Here is a 23,307-nt window from a genome sequence, read left to right on the forward strand (position 1 = left end):
TATTTCTCTATTCGAGCAAGTGTTAAAGGGATATAAAATCAAATTATAAGTATTTGGACACACACATAAATGAAAAAAATAAAATATTAAATAATATATTCAAATCATTTAATATTATCAAATAATTTTCTATTTTGTGCCCAAACATTTTAAATTTAGAACTAGTTACAAACCCGTGCGAAGCACGGGTTGAATAACGTATCTTGTAAAAAATTTGTTAAAAAAAAATGTGCAAATTAATGAATCTTGCACAAACTCGGATATTCTAAATAAATCACTTTTACTGTATTTTAAAAAAAAAAAAAAAACTTTGTTTTTTTTAGGGATTAAAATAGAAAAATCTATGTTATAAAAGATAAATGAACAAATTAAGGGAAATAGCTGCATTTTCCTAAGAAATTGTTGTCGTTCATAAATGACAATCTAATGAAGAACCACAATGATTTTTAAATAAAAATTACATCTATAAGAACATTATAATCGAAGAAAACACGTAAATAAATTAAAGCACATAACTATACAATATAAAACGTTAGTTTTGAACTTTCCATCTTGAATTTCCTTAAATAACTTAAAGCGAAATTCATGAGTAACAATGTCAGTTAACTTGTCATACTTCTACACCTTTGTACCAGAAGCAAAAACAACCTTAATGTCCAATTCAAGAATCCACACATAAAAATAGAAATCCCAATGCATAGATATTGTCACCCTTGTACAGATCAATGTTTATATTTTTTGATTCCGAAATATACTGAATAACGAATAAGTCCAATATCTCATATTGACTTAGTTCGGCATGGCTATGCAATTTTACAGTCATATTTCATCAAGAGGCCTAAAGATATATCTCCTGTTTATGAGGAGGGACAAATCCCATCTAGGAAACTCATGTCCCTCATCATGATTCATCAAGTACCCATCAACCAACGTTATGGTTATCCTTTTACAGACAACGTTAGAATGGAAACAAAGTACTTGAGTCCACATCTAGGGATCAAAGTGGTTTCAGGTCTAAGAGCGATGTACACTGTTATCATTGTGAGAATATCTTATGACAATTAATCACATAACGTACTATGTAGTATTCTCACAGTGGGTCTATCCAGTATAAATATTACTCCTAATATTTATACATATGTATAGACTTAATATCTCATATCTATAACCCATGAGATGCGGTCATCAATCTACATACATAATAGTTTCGACGCTTTATTATTATCCTAATTATATTAAAGATTGACTACAGATACATTTAAGAATAGTGTTCTTTATGATAATGTAATCTCATGATTAAGTCACACTTAATATATTATTACACGAACTATCTATTCTAAGGACTTTATTAACATTACTATAAATACAATAAAGAATGTCATATATTATTCAATAATAAAAATCATGATACATAAGATAAGTTTAACATAAACTATTGGCCTCTAGGGCTTACACCAACAATATAAAGGTGCAATATATATAAGTATAATTTTTTTAGGCATCTATACCTTTTTTGAAGAAAATACGTCTACAATTTTACTTTTAACTAAAATAAAAAATATTATAAAAATAATCATACGTATTATGCAATGCAAAAATAAATAAAAATACGCATTAGCGTAACAAAAAAACCGACACACAAAAAATATTACTCTAAATGTTAATGTGTGTGTGTGTATTAGCGAGGTTGAAGAAAGAAAATAAAAATATTTGCTATCATTAAATGACAACGTGAATAAAAATATTTGTGAGGTTGTGATAATTAAACGATATTGAAATTAAATATATAAGTGATAAAAAGATAATAAAATTCCTTTGAAAAAAGGTAGAAAAATTAAGAGGAACATCCTTAAACAAAATTAAATGGAACGGTTCCAAAAAAAAATTTAAATGGAAGAAAAAACATATTGAAATATAATATTAAAAAATAAAAGAATAGGTTCCCAATGTGAATTGAAGAGAGATGCTTCTGAAATAAATTGTCGAGAAGTAAACCAAGTTGCTTGGACTCTAGTGGCAAGAAGCTCCTTCCAAGGACGTGCCCGGGGAATACCGGGTTCGATTCAGAGGAGGAACAACGCTTGGCCAGTGTGCATGCCTCTACGCACGAACCGGATTAGTCGCCCACCTTTGATGGGTCAGAAACCGGTGCGAAAGTAAAAAAAATAAAAAATTGTCGAGAAGTAGTTTTGTGAAGTAGCATTCAATAATTTTTGGTCAAAGCTCATTCCATTCAATTTTATGCATTAAAAAAAGTACTTTTTTAATAAGTACTAATTGATTTTGTATTTGACTTAACTTCTCCTTAAAAATATAGAGAAGTTGAAAAACAACCGGGTCAAACGGTATCTTAATCTCCCACAACGGCGGTGTAGATAACACTCAACGCAACACTAAAAAAAATTATATGCATTAGCATAACAAAAAAAAAACAGACAGACGAACGGACATAAAATATTACTCTATACATTAATGTGTGTGTATATATATTCGCGAGGTTGAAGAAAGGAAATAAAAATATTTGCTATCATTAAATGACAGCGTGAATAAAAATATTTGTGAGGTTGTGATGATTAAATGATATTGAAATTAAATGGAACCTCCTTAAAAAATTAAATGGAACGGTTCAAAAAATAAAATAAAATAAAATAAAATGGAAGAAAAAAATATATTGAAATATAATATTAAAAAATAAAATAAAATGTTCCCAGCGTGAGTTGAAAAGAGATGTTTGTGAAATAAATTATCGAGAAATAATTTTTTAAAGTAACTTTCAACAACTTTTTAGCCAAAGCTCATTCCCTTTAATTTTAGGCATTCAAAAAAGTATTTTTTTTTATTAAGTACTTAATTGATATAGCGGTTGGCCTAACTTCTCCTTAAAAACGTAGAGAAGTTGGAAAAAAGTCGGGTCAAACGATAATGTAGAAGCAACTGAATTTAGGTTTATTTATATTCTTATAAAATAAATATAAAATAAAAAAGAAAATAATATAAAATAAATAAAAAAGAAAAAAATTTGGATGAGGTGGCACTCACCAAGATTAAGGAGTTATAGAATTACTAAATTACCTCTTCTAGGGGCAAAATTGTAAATTTATATAGCATCAATTTTAATAAATAGTTAATAGATTGTCCCTAAATAAATATTTTTGTTGATTATCATAATATTGATACAAAGTTTCCATGTGCTAGCAAAATTGTGTGATGATTCTTTCTAGAAACAACTATGTAATATTTCCTTATTTTAATTTGGACTTGTCCTCAAATCAATATTTTTGTTGATTACGATAATATTGATACGAAGTTTTCATGTGCTAAAAAAATTGTTTATTAGATAACCGTGTGATAATTCTTTCTAGAAACAACCATGTAATATTGCTTTATTTTAATTTTAAATTGTCACCAAATAAATATAAATATTTTTGTTGATTACGATGAGATTTATATGAAGTTTTCATGTGCTGACAATCCGTTTATTAGAGAATTGTATGATGCCAGTTTCTAGAAACAACCATGTAATATTGCGTTACTTATGCCCAAAATAAACATTTCCTTATTTATTAAATGGAGTAATCTATATAATATAAATTTAGGACTCATTTCATAGACTTTTATGGAAATGAATTACTATTGTTTTGGTGTTGCTACATGTCCCTTTCTTTTTTACAAATGCTCTCACCATATTGATCCTCACAAAATGCTCTCACCACAATCATCCTCACATATTTGTATTTAATGTTCATGTATAAAAGGAAGTTTTACAATATCAAATTCTATTACTTTAATTTATATTAGAAATCAAACATTTTGAATTTAAAAAGTACAAATTTGAATCAAATAATTTTTTTTTAATAATCAAATAGTTTAAATTAAAATTATTTCAAAAAAGATAGTTTGAATTAAAATATTTGAATTCATAGATTAAAATAAAACAATTGGTAGAATTATTCAAATTTGTTTTTTATTAATAATAACGCATAATAGTGTTTATTCAAAAAAAAAAACATCAAATAATGTTAGACATTTCTTACTTTTTATTTTCGTTTACAATATCAAATTCTATTACTTGAATTTATATTAGAAATCAAACATTTCGAATTCAAAAAGTACAAATTTGAATCAAATAATTTTTTTTAATAATCAAATAGTTTAAATTAAACTTCTTTCAAAAAAAGATAGTTTGAATTAAAATATTTGAATTCAAAGATTAAAATAAAACAATTGATTGAATTATTCAAATTTGTTTTTTATTAATAATAACGCATTATAGTGTTTATTCAAAAAAAAACACCAAATAATGCTAAGGCATTATAAATCTTTCAAGCTTGCTCATGACATGTGGCACTATGAAGTAAACCAAGCATTCTCATGAATTTGACATTTAATGCTATTAATTTTATTTGTATTTGAGTTTTATAAAATTATTCTAATTTGATGTGTTGCTATTCATGGAATATTAAATATATAATATATCTTAACAATTATTTTAATTGAATTTTTTCTTTTCACACATATATACACACGAATCTATTTATATCCAAATTATTTTGTGTTTGAAATTAAAAGTAACAAAACCAAATGATATACTTCATTGTATTTTGTATTTTCGTTCTTAAAAAATAGCATATGTTGTATTTTCGTTAAAAAAATAAAGAAGTTCATATGTTGTACTATTATTAAAAAATTGGATCAAACTTAAATATTACTATAATCTGAAAACAATAATGAAAACAAACTATTAATAAAAATTATTTTTATTAATAATAAAAATTCACTATTATCACTGACCAAAATTTTAATTGTTTATGCTTGGATCATTACATATATTATAATAATAATAAAAAAACACATAATCAGAAGAAAAAAAAATGACCTCTAATGATTATGTTACATATATATGTCAAAATCACCTCTAACTTAACATAGGAGATTTCCTAAAAAAAAAACTTAGAATAGGAGACTTTTTATGATACACTTTTAATAGCTATTAAAACAATTTATGGACATTAGAATTGATTCATGACCAAATAATTTTGTAAATGAATACCCTGCATAGAACAATTGTTTTTTTAGGAATGTTAAAAAAATAATGGTTATTATACCAAATTACAGTGTGAAACAAGTCTATAAATTAGAAATATGGATTGACATAATTTCACATCACAATTCACAACTCTTATCCCCCGTTTTTTATTCTTTGTTCTTCTTCTTCTTTTTTAACTTTGATATCAATGCTCCAAGATTTATATTTCTTTTATGTGGTGACTTTGATGAATCAAATGTTCAGACAAAGATTGTTTAGTTTTTTTTATTCTTTTTTCTTCATATTTTTCTTCATTGATATCAATGTTCCAAGAGTAATATTTCCTTTATGCTGCGATTTTGATGAATCAAATGTTCACATAAAAAGTAGTTTCTTCATCTCTCCTATAAAAAAAATTATTCATCTCTCCTTTATTTTATTTTTCATGTGACTTATTTTATTTTTTCCTTATGCTTTTTTGTTTTCGTTATTATTCTATTTAAATTTATGGATGGTTTATAAATGAATACTATAGTTTTTTTTTTTTTTTTACTTTTGTGGTTCCTATGCATACAGGGTATTGAATCAAGAAATCACGAACAAGCACAAAAAAATAAGAATATGGAGATATTATTTTATAGATGAAACCGATTATATGATGGTAGACAACATATTCTTCACACGAGGGCCTAGGGAAAAAAAGATGACATTATGACAAACTTTGAGATTCCAAAGAAATTAGTCGTTCTTAGAAAAGAATCTAGATAAATTTTTTACTATGATGAGTCACTATTTTATGTCTCTTATACAAAGAAGGATTGTGTAGTTTTTTGGTATGATTTATATGTAATCGGACTGAAAAATGGAACAAAGGAGTATTATATTGATGAAATTAGTTAATAAATTACTTATCATTTTAATGCTTTTTACTATTAGTTCATAATTGAGTTTATCATTTTCTGCATATTTAAAGTCAGTTTAGGCGAAATAAAAAAATAAACATCATGCACACACACTATCAAATGGCAACACCCAAGTTTCACCAGCAATATCATGTCCTAATAGATTAATTGAGTTTATCATTTTTTGTATATTCGTTTATAATTTGTTATGGTTTTATTTCAATAATTTCTTTAAAAAATTATTTTTCATTATGTAGTTGACAAAGAAAGCTATGACCAGTTGTTTATTGGACGATAATCAATAACAATATTTTTTTGTTGTTGAGGGAAGTAATAATATTGATTAACATATTTAATTTATCCATCACAACACCGTATATGTTGTAATGTAAATGGTAATTAATAAAAAATATATATTAATTGAGTAATATAGTTACAGCTCATTTAGTCATTTTCACAAAAGAGTAGATAGAACTCTTTTTTTTGAGAAAAATTTAAGAATGCAATGAAATAAACCTTTGACCAAATAATTAAGGAGTTTATTTTTTCATGTTTATAAATCATGAAAATTCTAGACATTATTATTTTTTAATTAAGACAAATATCTATAAGGATCAACAATATTTTTGGATGTAATTAATTTGATACAAACATTTTAAATAAGTGATCACATTGTAATATTTGAAATAAACGTTGTAATATTTTGAATGAAATTAATTTGGTACAAACGTTCTAAATAGGCTATCTATTTTTTTCTTTGTTTCACGACATTTGATTCCAAAGACTTGGGTATGCTTATAGTAAAGGATCGTGACTTCCGCGTGAATACGATATAAAAAATTGATAGTAAACCTTTAAATAACCTTTAAATAAGCATAAAAAAAATTTATTTTGTTCTTTCAAAAATTAAACACATACTTTAATTGTCTTAATTATAAATGATTTGTTGAAATTTTAAAATGCTCCAATCAGGGCTATCTTAAAGAAGAAACTCACAGAGTTCTTTAAATCATTTGAGAATATAAAACAAGTTTTCCGTTTTCCCTTAACTCGTCTTAGTGTTGTTAATGGATTCTACAGCTAAACTTTGATCATTCACAATAATTAAAGATACAATTATGTCTTGATAATAATAAAAAATGTATAATTACTTCATTAAAAATAATAAGTAAGAAAGAGGACATTGAGATAGAGATTAAATTTTCAAATTAATTTTTTTGAACTTAAAGGTTTTTTTTTTTCTTAGCAACTAATTGGGTCTCAGTTTTTATACGAATCTAAAATTTGTCTTGACTTAAAATTCAAATCTACCCTCAATCACTAAATTAACCCATAAATATAAATTTTATGGTATAATATTTTTAATAGAAATTATATTACCAATTAACCATCCATTATTGTATTTATAGCAAAAACAATGACAATCAAATGATTTGGTTGAATTTAAAGTTTTACACGGAGAGAGGGATTTCACGTTCACTAATAAAAAATAGGGATAAGGGCGATACATTTGAAGACTATTACACATTAAGAAATCTAGCACATTCCAACCTTGATGACAAGGTTGTTTTCGAGAGGTGTGTTTTTTAGGATATAGTAAAGGCTGATTAGAGTAGTTTAAGTAGTTAAGATGTACTTTTTTTAGGATATAGTAAAGAACAAACTAAGAGTTACTAACTCTACGATACCATTCAGCATTTTCCACATTTTTTAGGCTGATATGTTTAAATATAAAGGATTCTCATATAAAGCTAATATTTTTTGTTTCTCTTCAACGTGCACACATATGCATGCAAAGGTGTTAATATTAATTTCGTGACTTTACATTTAATATGCAGATCAGCGTATCGGTGACGATGACTTGAAGAACATGTGTTTGATTGAAATTGAAACGCTGCTTCAGGAAAATGGACGGTTGCTTACTGACTTCAAATCTATGCCCATGGCAAACGCAGCAGACATGCCAACGTTCACAAACAAGCTTATCGTTGATGAGCTAAATTACAACAAAGATAAACGGGAAAAGACACACTGATATGTTACTGATGCTGGCTGATGAACAAAGAAGTGTGCATGACAAGATCATGGAGTCTGTTGATTCTGACGACGATGGTTTCTTTTTCATATATGGTTACAGTGGTACTGGAAAAATCTTTATATGGAAAACATTGTTAGTTGTTGTTAGATCGAAGAGGTTAATTGTATTGAATGTTGCATCCAGCGATATAGCAACTCTTCTATTACCAGGTGGAAGAACCGTGCACTCGACGCAAACAGTCCCTAGGGCAGACCTGGTGCGTGCTTCAAAGTTGATAATTTGTGATGAGGCTCCAATGATGCACCGATGGTGTTTTGAGGCAGTTGACCAATCAATGCATGATATCATATCCAAGAATGATCCCTTAAACGAGTTTAGACCTTTTGGAGGAATGACGGTAGTTTTAGGTGGTGATTTCAGACAAATATTGTATGTTGTCCGAAAAGGAACGAGGCAGGATATTGTTGATGCCTCAATCAATTCATCAAATATATGGGCTTATTGTAATGTGTTGAGGCTTACTGTTAATATCAGATTGGGTGCATCTTCGGGACCTACAGAGCAGAAAGAAACTGCTAATTTTGGCAAGTGGATACTCTCAATTGGAGACGGCAACGACGCTTCGAATGAGAATGGTGAAATGAAGGTAGAAATTCCCGAAGATTTGCTCATATCCGACACAACAAATTCTTTGATGTCACTAATACACTTTGTATATCCCGATTCGAATGATAACATTGGTGACCTGCTCTTTTTCCAAGAAAAGGGAATACTCGCACCAACGCTTGATTCGGTTGAGCATGTTAACGAATATATGATGTCGATGATTCCAGGTGAAGAGAAAGAGTATTTAAGCTCTGATTCAGTTTGTCGATCGGGCAAAAAGTCTGATGTCCAGAGCGAGTGGTTCACAACGGAATTTCTTAATGGTATTAAGAGCTATGGAATTCCAAATCACCAGTTGAAACTGAGGGTGGGATGTCCAATTATGCTGATGAGAAACATCGATCAGGTCATTGGACTGTGTAATGGTACGAGGCTGACAGTTACACATCTAGGGAAGAGCACGATAACTGCTATTATAATTACAGGAAAAAGGGAAGGTACCAGGGTATTCATTCCCAAGATGAATCTTATTCCGAGTGATCCAGGACTACCCTTCAAATTCAGGCGCAGGCAATTTCCATTGACGCTTTGTTTTGCAATGACAATAAATAAAAGCGAGAGTCAATCTTTATCTCGAGTGGGGGTTTATCTTCCTAAGCCTGTGTTCACACATGGACAACTTTATGTCACTGTCTCTCGAGTAACTTGAAGAAAAGGTCTGAAGTTGCTCATCCTGGATGAAGATAATAATGTTTGTAAGGAGACCACAAATGTTGTGTATCATGAAGTTTTTCAAAAAGTATGAACATTGGTTATGTTTTAGAATTGTTGTTGCTATAATTTAGAAAACTAAAGCTGCCTATTGTTTGGAAGTCGTTTTATTTTTAATTTCTTTGTAAGGCGTACTGGTCATTATAGACATGCAATTTCTATATAAGCAGATCCTCTTGCCATTGATTATTAATTCATGCACTTTTCAGGTTTAACAATCCGCGAAACCTTTTTTTTTTTACATCATTGTTAACCTAATATACAATATTTACATTAGACCATTTGTTTTGTAAAAATTAAAAACAAATAACAATCGTGTTTCTGTAGCCCAAACTATATTTATACACACCCGTAAAAAATTAAACGCTTGCATTTACCGATTACGTGTATGCATGTGACACTGACTATTATATAATTTTTTTTTTTAGTTTTTATGATTAATAAAATACATTTTGTCAACAAATATTATTATACAGTACGTCGGCGTATTTTTGCAAAAATATTACATATGCTAAGTTTAACAATGAGTGCATCTTATACTACAAATAATTAGTACAAGTATAATAAATCAAATACTTTTATCGTTATATGCAATGTTTAGATATTTCAAAATATATACAAAATTAAAATGATATTTTTTTCATATCGAATTTAAATTATAACCACAATTATAACTTTAAGATAATATAATATAAAATCTATACATATTATCAAAAAAAAAAAAAAATTTATTTCCCCGTGCTGGCACGGGTCACTATACTAGTTTCAAATATTTATGGATTTCTGATGAGTTTGAGCCTATTTAGATGCTATATTCATGGTGATTATTTTTTTTTCCCTTTCTCTTTATGTTTGTTTTATATATGAGATGTGACAAGAGTTTGTTTTACGCAATGTTTATAAAACCGGACCAGACTGTTCAACCGGTTGGACGCCTCCTAACTAACCCTAATAGAGGGTAACCTCAGTTTACTAGAGCTCCCAAGTCTTATACTTTGATAAACCTTGACACGAAGGTCTCAACGGTTCTACCTTCAGTTCGATTTTTAAAACATTGGTTCTACATTTGTGAAAAATTCGCTTGATTTTAGACTACTATTCTGGCACATAAAATTCGAAGTTGTGCAAATAACTCTTGTAGGTAAGTGATGCAAGTCATATGGAGAGGTTGATATCATGTTGTCCACGTAAGTATTGTTTATATTCTCTCATATTCACTTATGTTTAGTTTTTTACTTTTTCTTCAACCAACTCAATTTTTCTTGCAGAGGGGAGCATCTTGCAGCAAATTTATTTACTTCATAAACAAAGAAGTAATACCTGTTTTAGATAAGGTAATTAGATCATTTAATATTTTTAGAGAAATATGAATAAGGAATCATATCATGATATTTTAATCGGTTAACTTCATAGATCTTGGGTTGCAAGGTAAATGTAGGTTTCAACCAGTGGAATATGATTTTAATTATTCCTATCAGCTTCCCTCTGAACGACAAAGAGATGTGCTCAATAGCATGGAGGAGTTGCTGAAGGAAGAATCAAGGAAAATGCTCGAAAGAAGATTCAAGGGAAATGCTACCTTCTATTGTTGAGTTGCTGAAGTTCAACATATTGGTTGAGTAATGACATAATTTCAATTTTTTGTTTACTTTGTTCTAGTAAAAATAGTCTCATCTTTAACATATTGCAGTAAATGGTTCATTTATTTTGTGCTACATAATCTTATAGAAAGAGGATCAATTCAGTGCTACAGAAATTGTTTCATAACCATGGCATAAACTTATGTTTATGGTATTCTGTGTCATCATCGTCAACACAATTATAAAAAAGAGGATCAATTCATAACCTTAATTCTTGTTTGAATTGTTACAGCTTGCAAACACATAACATAAACTTTCATTCAATCAAAACTAGATTATGTAACATATAACTTACATAACTCACAAATACATAACATTTAACATAAAAAATTTACACTGACTTGGATTGCTACATACATAAAAAAAAAAATTGAAAATACACAACAAATTACATTGACTTGTAAAAATCCAAGACATCATCAAAGCCATCCATCATGAGTAAGTTCTTCTTAAAGCGCTTCAGAAAAACATTCATTTCACGTATGTTGCAACCACCATTAATATTGGATGGAATTGTATTTATTCCATTAACAACGTCAAATTCATCATCCCAACCAACAACTTATGCATATAACCTTAGGTTGTGCGGCCAGTCTTCTACTACCTCCCATTTTTCCTGCAAATCCGTAAAGAAGGCATGAAACATAAGCCCAATCAATAGCTATGAACAGAAATTGTTAACATTAGCCATACGATTCAGTAGAAGATGAAGCAGAAACGCGATGACGATGAAGCAAAAAATGTGAAGATGCATAAACAGGGTTTGAAGTAGAGATGAGAAGAAACAATGAAGGAGAAGATGAATGGTCGAACCTAAACCAAGAGGAAGAATAAGAATGCCAGGTGGAATTAATAAAAACATAAAATAATGATATATTCCAAATCAGTATGCCACTTTAACACATTCATAATGACAGATAAATGAGGGGAAAAAAGTGGAGAAATGAAATCTAAATTTTTTATTTTATACGGACCAAAACCGAATTGGCTCAATATTACAGGGACCAAAATCATGATTAACCCGTAGTAATTGTATGGATCAACATTGGAAAAACAAAAGGATAACAATTGACATGAATAATTAACATAGTTCCCATTTACCTTATTTGCCCACAGAAGTCCACAAGCATTGCAGAGGGTTCTTGGCCCTTCAGGTCCACGCCGCATCTTTGGCGTGCACTTCTCACTGATGTTACAATGCCTACAACTGATATGAGTTGAAAGAAAGACCATTTATCAAATAATATAAAGAGCAATTTCAGTATAGGTTGAAATCTTTCCAAATAAGACTTTATTTTCAAGCTATCAAGTCAACTATAATATATAGATTAGAATACTCATTCAGTTATTCTTCCCTTGTTCAAAAATAAACCAGTCTGCTTACACATAGTCTTGCTGTTGGGATCCATCGTTGTCTGCCATCAAACCTTCACTTGTTCCGCAATTCATTTCAGCCGATGCAGACTCATCATTGTTGGACTTGGCAGATGTAAATCGGCCTTTATTTCTTTGCATCCTAAAGAAGTTACTTGTATATGTTAGCAATTGTTGCACATAAAACAAAATAATGTCGGTCAGAACATGGATTTATACATACAAAAGTACACGCAGACATCATCAACTCAGCATATAAACTTGACAGGTAGCATATATTCACTACATATAGACTATTACACTGCTTTAAGAAAGGCAGAGCTAGAAGATTATCATTAAGTATACGGTGTTAAGACAGAACTCCATTTGAGTGTTGGGGTATGTAAACTTTCGAGGTTTCCTGTTTTCATTTCTACTTCAACTAATAAATACAACAGAATATAGATTCAATATTTCCCTCGCCATTTTCGTTTATTTCATAAAACAGATCTAGCATTTTTAGAAGCTTTGAAAATGTCAAAACACTTTTTCATTGTTTCTGAAAATGCGTTCGTTGACTTCTTTCTAAGTTTGTTTTCTATCTTCTCTCTTCACATATGTTTGCTACATAAGTTTCCATTTCCTTGTCAGGAATTTAAAATTAACACAAATTTTAGAACATAAAATCTAAATGTTTTCAGAAAGAAAACAAGCCCAATGTATCTATCAAAATCACCACTTTAAATTTGTGAAGTTATATCATTCTTTATGGCATAAGGAAATTTATAGATGCAATATATCAGCTAAGCTTTAGATGGTCTCGTCAGCGAAAAAAGATCCAAGTCCTCGACTAATATGAACGGAAATTGAAACAACCTATAGTTCATTGATTTTGAATGAACCAGAAATTTCCCCAAACGAAACACCGAGTCTGAGTCTCCTTTTAAATATATGATTGCAGACTGGTCAATGAACTGCCACTATGGACTCGTTTGGATTGAATTATTTTTGAGCTTATGAGAAATAACTTATGCAAGTAATTAAGCTTTTATGTACGAAAATTGTATCTTCATAAGCTGGTTTTTTCATAAACTACCATGACAAGCTTATGAATCATGCATAAAAACTTTTTTATTTGCATAAGTTTTTTTGCATAAGCTCAAAAATAAGCCAATCCAAATGGGTCAGTGTTCTGTTAGGATTGGCTTAATTGAGCTTATCTACTAGCATAAATTTTGTGATTCTGTTTGGGAGAATATATGAAAACAACTTATGACAATATTCATAAATTATTTTCAACTTATTTTCATAAAATCTCCAATATAACTTATAACATATACAAAAATAAATGTAAGCAGGAAACATTGAAAGTAAACAATGTTAGGGAATATTTGTTTGCTTTTCAACTATAAAAATAGCTTATGCAAGTTTATACATAAACACTCGTGCTATAAGATGTTTATCCAAACAAGCCAGTGAACATACTGATTTGCATCCTAAAGAAGTTACTTGTATTTGTTAGCAAGTGTTGCAAATATAATAAAATAATGTCGGTCAGAACATGGATTAATACATATAAAAGTACGCAGCATCAGCAACTCGGCTAATAAACTTAACAGGTAGCATATATTCACTACATCTATACTATTATGCTGCTTTAAGAAAAGCAGAGCTAGAAGATTATCATTACATAATGTGTTAAGACAGAACTCCATTGGAGTGTTAGAGTCAGTTAACTTTCGATGTTTCCTGTTTTCTTTTTTACTTCAACTAATAAACACAAGAGAATATAGATCCAATATTTCCCTCACCATTTTCGTTTACAATTATTTTAAAAACAGATCTAGCATTTTCAGAAGCTTTGAAAATGTCAAAACACCTTTTCATTGTTTCTGAAAATGCGTTCTTCCTAGTTTGTTTTCTATCTTCTCTCTATCACATATGTTTGCTACATAAGTCTTCTATTTCCTTGTTAGGAATTTAAAATTAACACAAACTTTAGAACATAAAACTAAAAATGTTTTTAGAAAGCAAACAACCTAAGTATCCATCAAATCCCCACTTTAAATTTGCAAAGTTATATCATTCTTTATGACATAAGGAACTTCATAGATGCAATATATCAATTAATCTTTAGATGGTCTCATCAGAGAAAAAGATCTAAGTCCTTAATTAATATGAACTGAAATTGAAACAATCTATAGTTAACTGATTTTGAATGAACCAGAACACTATTTTCCCAAAAGAAACAAATATCTATCATTGCAGGTTGATGAACTGTCACTATGAACTCGTTTGGATTGGCTTATTTTTTAGCTTATGAAAAATAACTTATGCAAATAAATAAGCTTTTATGTTAATTCATAAGTTCTCGCTAACAAAAATTGTATCTTCATAAGCTGTTTTTTCATAAACTACATTGACAAGCTTATGAATTATGCATAAAAGCTTATTTATTTGCCTAAGTTGCTTCGCATAAGCTCAAAAATAAGCTAATCCAAAAGGGTCAATGTTTTGTTTGGATTGACTTAATTGAGTTTATCTACTAGCATAGGTTTTGTGAGACTCTTTGGAAGAATTTATGAAAACAACTTATGACAATTTTCAGAAGTTTTTTTCAACTTATTTTCTTTAGTTCTTCAATATCGCTTCGCTTATAAAAACAACTTATATCATATACAAAAATAATTGAACATTATTTTATCTTATACTATAAAAATAGCTTATGCAAGCTTATACATAAACACTCATGCTATAAGATGTTTATCCAAACAAGCCAGTGAACATACTGATTTGATTTCAACACAAGCAAATATTCCCTCGAAACATACCTTAATGCTACCTCTCTACGAACATTATACCGAACTTTTTTGGCAAAATTTTGAACACCATTTTGAAAACCATCTGCAGATTCTTCACTCTTTACCTCGCAACTCATTTCAGCCGATGCAGACTCGTCAAGGTTGGACTTGGTAGATGTAAATCGGCCTTTACTTCTTTGCATCCTAAAGAAGTTACTTGTATTTGTTAGCAAGTGTTGCACAGATAATAAAATAATGTTGGTCAGAACATAGATTTATACATATAAAAGTACGCAACATCAGCAACTCAGCAGATAAACTTGACAGGTATCATATATTCACTACATATAGATTATTACACTGCTTTAAGAAAGGCAGAGCTAGAAGATTATCATTACATACGTGTTAAGACAGAACTCCATTCAAGGTTTCCTGTTTTCATTTGTACTTCAACTAATAAATATAACATAATATAGATTCAATATTTCCCTCATCATTTTTGTTTACAATTTCTTAAAACAGATCTAGCATTTTTAGAAGCTTTGAAAATGTCAAAACACTTCTTCATTGTTTCTGAAAATGCGTTCTTCCTAGTTTGTTTTCTATCTTCTCTCTATCACATATGTTTGCTACATAAGTCTTCTATTTCCTTGTTAGGAATTTAAAATTAACACAAACTTTAGAACATAAAATCTAAATGTTTTCAAAAAGAAAACAAGCCCAATGTATCCATCAAATCCCCACTTTAAATTTGCAAAGTTATATAATTCTTTATGGCAATAAGGAACTTTATAGATACTGTCGCGTCATTTTTCGGAGATCAATGCTATTTGATTAGCTTTTGACTCACTAATTATTTCACGACTGAACATTTTATTTTTTTAAGAAAAAAGGGAAAAAGTTCAAAACACCCCATATTAAGAGATTTAGGGTTCGGGGGTTGGTTATATTTAGGGAAGGTGTTAGCACCCTAAATATTCGTAGTACTCTACGAGAACCTCTTGATTTTATTTAATTAATGTGCTACAACTTGCTTGCTTTTTTTTTGTTTAAAAGAAAGAATTAAAAAGTAGTGATTAAAAGAAAAAGAAAGTGAGGCCTAATTTATCTACATTTTTTATGATTTGGAAGGACATGGTCCTCTGCCTACGTACCCGTGAGGGATCAAAACCTCGTAGTTCGGGGTAGAAATTGACGTTTGATTGGTTTGGTGTTTTTTATTTGTTTTGAAAAAAGGTTTTAAAATGAAAAGCCAAGTGGCAAATAAGAATTTGTTTGTATTTTTTATATTAAAAGAAAATGACTCAAAATATGATTAAATTGGTTAAAGTTTGATTAAGAAAATAAAATAAAAGACGGTCACTTGATTTAAGATCAAGGTTTGTTTATGAAAATATTTTTGTGATTTTGATTATTTGCATGTTTTTGTTGTTTTTTGGAATATTAAATTAAAATTAAACTAACAGAGCAATAACAATAAAAGCGCGTGGATTTTTGTAGTGACGTTGGATCACCACAAAATCCCTAATCTAATTTTTTTGCATTTTTTGATATATAAAGCGGTAAAGAAATAAAAGACACACACACCCACACACTTTTCTCATTTATATTTACATTGCACCTAAAGTTGACACTTGACTTGAAATTTTTTTAGATCTTGTACATTTTATTTTGGACCTATTGACACTTTGTTTTTTTTTTTGGACACTAATTAATTAAAAAGAAATAAAATAAAAATAAAATAAATCTAATATTAAATAAAATAAAAACAAATTAAACTAAATTATGTAAAGTAAAATAAAATTAAAAGATGGAAAATAAAAATTATTAAATATAAAAAAAAGTAACTAATCTTAAAATTAAAATTAATAAAAGATGAAAAGAAAATAAAAAGAAAAAAGAGGGTCTGACTCGGAATCAAAAATGAGATATTTTAAAATACCTCCCTGGTGAAATTTTTTACTGAATAATCAGAGATCGATCAGAGTCAAGTGACATGTGTTAGTGGGGCCTTAGGTCAAAAATTGGGGTATGACAGATGCCCCTATTTAAGTTTCTTCGTCCGGAGATTTGAAGATGAAATCTTTGATCTGACGAGTCGAAGAGACTTAAATACAAAGTACACAATTTTTGACCTAAGATGCTATGGATGCATGTGATGCAATTTATGAATGCATGATGATTTGACTTGAATGAGAAATAAAAATGGGATACCCGAATTCGTTGAAGAAAAGGGGTCCGACTCCGCTAGGGGAATGTAGTTTCACTGGGGAAAATGATTGTCTACTATCGTATTGATAGCTTAACAAAGACAAATGATACTTTTACCTAACTATCGATGAGATAGCTTAACAAAGGTAAGAATGAAAGAAAAACCATCGTCTAACTATCGTTGAAATGATAGCTTAACAAAGACAAATGATACTTTTGCCTAACTATCGATGAGATAGCTTAACAAAGGTAAGAATAAGAGAAAAACCATCATCTAACTATCGGTGAAATGATACTTTTACCTAACTATCGATGAGATAGCTTAACAAAGGTAAGAATGAAAGAAAAACCACTGTCTAACTACCGTTGAAATGATAGCTTAACAAAGACAAATGATACTTTTACCTAACTATCGATGAGATAGCTTAACAAAGGTAAGAATGAAAGAAAAACCACTGTCTAACTACCGTTGAAATGATAGCTTAACAAAGACAAATGATACTTTTACCTAACTATCGATGAGATAGCTTAACAAAGGTAAGAATGAGAGAAAAACCACTGTCTAACTACCGTTGAAATGATAGCTTAACAAAGACAGATGATATTTATACCTAACTATCGATGAGATAGCTTAACAAAGGTAAGAATGAGAGAAAAACCATCGTCTAACTACCATTGAAATGATAGCTTAACAATGACAAATGATACTTTTACCTAACTATCGATGAGATAGCTTAACAAAGGTAAGAATGAGAGAAAAACCATCGTCTAACTACCGTTGAAATGATAGCTTAACAAAGACAAATGATACTTTTACCTAACTATCGACGAGATAGCTTAACAAAGGTAAGAATGAGTGAAAAACCATCGTCTAACTACCGTTGAAATGATAGCTTAACAAAGACAAATGATACTTTTACCTAACTATCGATGAGATGGCTTAACAAAGGTAAGAATGAAAGGAAAACCATCGTCTAACTACCGTTGAAATGATAGCTTAACAAAGACAAATGATACTTTTACCTAACTATCGATGAGACAGCTTAACAAAGGTAAGAATGAGAGAAAAACCATCGTCTAACTACCGTTGAAATGATAGCTTAACAAAGACAAATGATACTTTTACCTAACTATCGGTGAGATAGCTTAACAAAGGTAAGAATGAGAGAAAAACCACTGTCTAACTACCGTTGAAATGATAGCTTAACAAAGACAGATGATATTTATACCTAACTATCGATGAGATAGCTTAACAAAGGTAAGAATGAGAGAAAAACCATCGTCTAACTACCATTGAAATGATAGCTTAACAATGACAAATGATACTTTTACCTAACTATCGATGAGATAGCTTAACAAAGGTAAGAATGAGAGAAAAACCATCGTCTAACTACCGTTGAAATGATAGCTTAACAAATACAAATGATACTTTTACCTAACTATCGACGAGATAGCTTAACAAAGGTAAGAATGAGTGAAAAACCATCGTCTAACTACCGTTGAAATGATAGCTTAACAAAGACAAATGATACTTTTACCTAACTATCGATGAGATAGCTTAACAAAGGTAAGAATGAGAGAAAAACCATCGTCTAACTACCGTTGAAATGATAGCTTAACAAAGACAAATGATACTTTTACCTAACTATCGGTGAGATAGCTTAACAAAGGTAAGAATGAAAGGACAACTTGGGCAGTCACACTAAGGATGACACTATTGAGAGTTGAAATTGACTAGTGACACCACTTGCACAACTACCGCTGGGGATGACACTTTTTGAATTTGAAATTGAAGTTTGATTAGTGTCATGACTACCACAACTTCACGCTGGGGATGACACTTTGACAAAAGAAGGTAAATGGAAGAGGTTTATTTGTAGAAACTTGCGGCTTAACACAATGGTAAGTTAAGACTGAAGCGAAGAGACACGACCGAATTGAGATTCTGGACGACTGATGCAATTATGTGTGAATTGATGTTGTGCATATGATGTGTACGTATAAACGTACGAATATGTGAAAATATTGATGAACGCATGATTGTATGAATGTATGAATGTATATCTGTGTGAATGTATGACTGCATGACTGTATATGACATGTAACTCGATGAGACGAGACAAGACAGGTAAGATGGGAGGCGGACTGACATCGCAGTACAAACACTCGGCAAATTTCCTTGGTGATGATACTATTGTGAACAAATCAATCCATTGACAGTGTAAGATCCGGCACAGGGTAGCAACTGATGCCTCTTGGGGGGTAAAGCCCATTGTTGATAAAGAGTTTCGAAGAAGTCGCCATTTGTAAACCGGCACAGAGTGTTCCTCCATTGGTATGTTTCAGCAGTCATATTTTTTTTTTTTTTTTGAAAATCCCTAATTTTTGCTTGGACCGCCTTTTCGGGTTTTCAGTCCACCGGGAATATATTCTTCTTTTTTTTGCCCCTAACTTTTGCCTGGACCGCCCTTTCGGGTTTTCAGTCCACCAGGACGCTCATTTTTGCCTAAGCCGCCTTTTCAGGTTTTCAACTTAGCGAGCTTTGATTTTTTTGTATTTTTTTTTTGTATATTTTTTTTTTTGACTGTGACAGCATCTTGCTCAAAGTAGAGGTCCTTTCCATAGTGCCTAGCCATGTTTCTCTTCCGAAATGTAACCGTTCTCGAGGCGAATGTTGATGTACGCTTCACCTACTCACGAGTTCAAAGAGAGTATGTTTGTTGTGCACACTTTTCAAAAGATGTAAAACAAGTTTTGTATTTTTTAAATTTTTTGCTTTAAGTATTGCCATCAAAAATAGAAGAAATTATGCAAATAGAATAAATAAGAGTTCCAAATAAATGGGCACAGGCTCAAACTTTGATGAATTGAGTGGTGATCTGCCAAGGGCATGGATCCACGGATTTTTGAATTTTTTTTTTTGGAAAAATGGTAAATGTAATGGGAAGGGTACATTGAACACAATAACCACTATTCTCCCTAACAACTTTGAATGCCAATGTTCCGAGTCTTTGATCTGCAGATGCTTCGAATCGGAGGTCTTTTGACAACCGGATGCCCCAAGTGGACTGTGCTCCGCCGGATGCAGTTAATTTGTCTTTTGATCCTTAACTTTTGCATAGATCGCCCATTTGGGTTTTCAATCTATCAGGATAATCATTTTTGTTCATGTCTCTAATTTTTGCCTAGACCGCCCTTTCGGGTTTTCAGTCTATCGAGACGCTCATTGTAACACCCACTTTCGTTTAATCGTTATTTAATCGAGTTTAGGCAATTATATTATAATTATATAATATATGCATGATTTTGATATGTTTTGATGATTTGATTGATGACGTGATAAGTTATGAGGTTTGGAAGATTTGATTAAGATATGAGATTTATTTTATTGATAAATAGAGTAAAGATTTGGAAATAATATAAAATATTTAGTTGAGGGCTGTTTTGATATTTTAGATAGTTTTGGGGGAGAAAGTGAGATAAGTTAAGTAATTAGAAAGAGATATAAATAGGAGAAGACCTAATATTTTAGAAACTTATTGTACGTGAAAACTTTTGGAAAAAGGGAGAAAAGCCAAGTCTAGAGAAACCAAGAAGAGTGCTGCGATTTTCTTCAAACAAGGTAAGGGTGAGACTAATAATTCAATAGCGTTGATTGTTGTAATTCTGATGATTAAATGACAAAGTTAGGATTGATTTAGAAAAGTTTGGAAATTAGGTCAAAACCTTAAAAATTGATGATCAAACGGTAAAACTTGTTTAGATTGATGAAAGAACCGTCCTTTAACCTTAGAACATGTTTAGGATGGATTATGGAATCAAAATTTGGCTTTGAACCATGTTGTATGTCGGATTTTTGAGAAAAACCCTAGTCTGCCCGTGCTTCTGTTCATCGCTCGCCACAGCGAGTGATGATCCTCGCCTCGCGAGTGATGATCTTCATCGCTCGCCACGCGAGCCTTTCCTTTTCGCCTCGCGAGTTGTTTGGTTCAACTCGCCATGGCGAGCAACCCTTCCTCGCCTCGCGAGCTTAGGCAGAGTGCATGTCATATTTTGTGTTTCGAACTTTTTAGTTGGACCTTGGATGCCTATGAGTGCCTGAACATACCTAGTATTGATTAGGAATGAATGTAGGATCAGAGGGAACCCAGAACAAGCTTAGTTTGGGAGTTGAGTGGTACTCGCCATGGCGAGTAAGTACTCTCGCCTCGCGAGTACAACCAGAATGTAGTTGCTTGAGTGTTTGTGCGATCTGTGTCGCACGTGTTGATCAAGAGTGAACCCCTAATTGGTATTGAGACCTAGTGGTGACGTTTAATGCAGCCTGTAGAGTTGTCTAAGTTATATTAATATTGATTGAATAAGAACTATTGTATTGTATATTCATACAAAATAAGAAGATGTGATAATGATCCAAATTATGTGCTTTGATATAATGATATCATCTTGTTATGTGACCTGTTTATGCTGCTTCCGTTATTTAACTAAGTGCATAAGTATATGATGAAGTTTAGCTCCAAATTATTGGATGCATGTTGATAAGTCGATTACGTTGTTTTGTTCATGTGTGTCCATGCATAGCATATCATTGAGCTTAGTCCTCACCACGAAAATTAGGAGCTTTGTCCTCCGCACGTTTTATAGGAGCCTTGTCCTCCGCACGATTAAAGTATATTAATACTTATGATGACGATTGGTACCACATGCATGTAAGGAGTCTAAGAGCATTGTCACATTGTCATGATTAAGATGCCTTGTTGATAATGATTGGTTATGTGATTACGTGATACGTGTTTATTGATTATGTTATGTTATCCCTAATGATTGGATATATGATTACGTGATAACTGTTTAGCATTATGCAAAGTTAATAATGGGATGAATATGATGTTAATTTATGATTCTCAATTACATTGATTAATGTTATTTTATTATGAAATCTCACCCCTTCTGCTTGAAAATGTTGCCCTTTGTATGGGTAACTTGCAGGTGATCGTGCTTAGTGTGCAGTTGCCGTCGTGAGTGGCCTTGCCTTCACTGTGTCGTCTAGGTCGCTCTGATACGTAACGGGATGGGGTTTATGTTTATGCATGCTTCATTCTTTTACGTGACTAATATGCTATTTTTATAATGTTATGGATTATGATTATGAACTTTTGAAGGGGCCTGCGTGCCAAAACGTTTTATGATTTTCCGCTGCAATGTTTAAGATATTGGTTAAATTATTATTTGACTGTTTTGGATTATGTCTTATGTGATATCCCGTTGTTTATGATGCTTACTCTGATAAATGTTTTTAAGAATTTTTATGTTGGGAAAACGGGGTGTTACACTCATTTTTGCCTAAGCCCCTTTTTCAGGTTTGCGACTTATCGAGCTTTTATTTTTTTGACATAATATTTCTTGACTGCACCGGCATTCATAGGAAGTGCAAATTTGTCACCATCCATAGTTGTAAAAGTCATTGCACATGAACCTTCATAGTTTGGCGTCCACTTGCTCCTGGAGTCTGATTAGAAAGGTAGTACCCTTTTTTGGGCACAAAATCTCTTTCTTGAACTTTACTGGGACGAACCTTCTTGTTGGAAGTTTGTTTCAACCTCTTTTGATATAGTTGTACAAAGTCGTCATGCATTTTAAGTTCAATCAAGCTTGGACTTCGGCAGAACTCCTATTGACGGGACTTCGACCTCCACGGGAAGCATGGCCTTCAGGATGTATGTTAATGAAAGAGGGGGTTGCCCCTGTTGAAGTGTGTACTGAAGTACAATACTCATGAAGTGCAAATGGTAGCATTTCGTGCCGGTCTTTGTAAATGAAAGCAATCTTTTGGACAATCTTCTTTGATATTTTGTTTGCAGCTTTGACGGCTAAGATGCCCCAGTGGGCGAGAGATCTTGTTTGGAGTCTCTTCATTCTCCTCTTCTTCATCTTCGGTCATAGAGAACTCAAAGTTGGG

General features: G+C 31.1%; 1 protein-coding gene across 1 annotated transcript; it reads right to left on the reverse strand.

The window, feature by feature from the left end:
* Positions 1 to 11,435: 11,435 nt before the first annotated feature.
* LOC25491236 (GATA transcription factor 28) lies at positions 11,436 to 15,366 on the reverse strand. The gene is made up of 4 exons (XM_039831310.1): positions 15,168 to 15,366; positions 12,368 to 12,499; positions 12,085 to 12,190; positions 11,436 to 11,607 (listed from the first exon to the last, which is right to left on the reverse strand). The coding sequence occupies exons 1-4, from the start codon at positions 15,338 to 15,340 to the stop codon at positions 11,584 to 11,586; spliced, it is 435 nt and encodes a 144-aa protein (XP_039687244.1). The 5' UTR covers positions 15,341 to 15,366; the 3' UTR covers positions 11,436 to 11,583.
* Positions 15,367 to 23,307: the final 7,941 nt, after the last annotated feature.

Source organism: Medicago truncatula, chromosome 3, assembly GCF_003473485.1.
Source record: "Medicago truncatula cultivar Jemalong A17 chromosome 3, MtrunA17r5.0-ANR, whole genome shotgun sequence".
Classification (NCBI taxonomy): domain Eukaryota; kingdom Viridiplantae; phylum Streptophyta; class Magnoliopsida; order Fabales; family Fabaceae; genus Medicago; species Medicago truncatula.

Bases quoted from the DNA above. Each gene is read 5' to 3' on its own strand.
- LOC25491236 (XM_039831310.1), bottom strand. From the start codon at position 15,340: ATGCAAAGAAGTAAAGGCCGATTTACATCTACCAAGTCCAACCTTGAC. The intron at 12,500-15,167 runs GTATGTTTCGAG...TAACTTCTTTAG, and splicing joins CGTAGAGAGGTAGCATTAAG to GATGCAAAGAAATAAAGGCC. The intron at 12,191-12,367 runs GTAAGCAGACTG...AACTCATATCAG, and splicing joins TCCCAACAGCAAGACTATGT to TTGTAGGCATTGTAACATCA.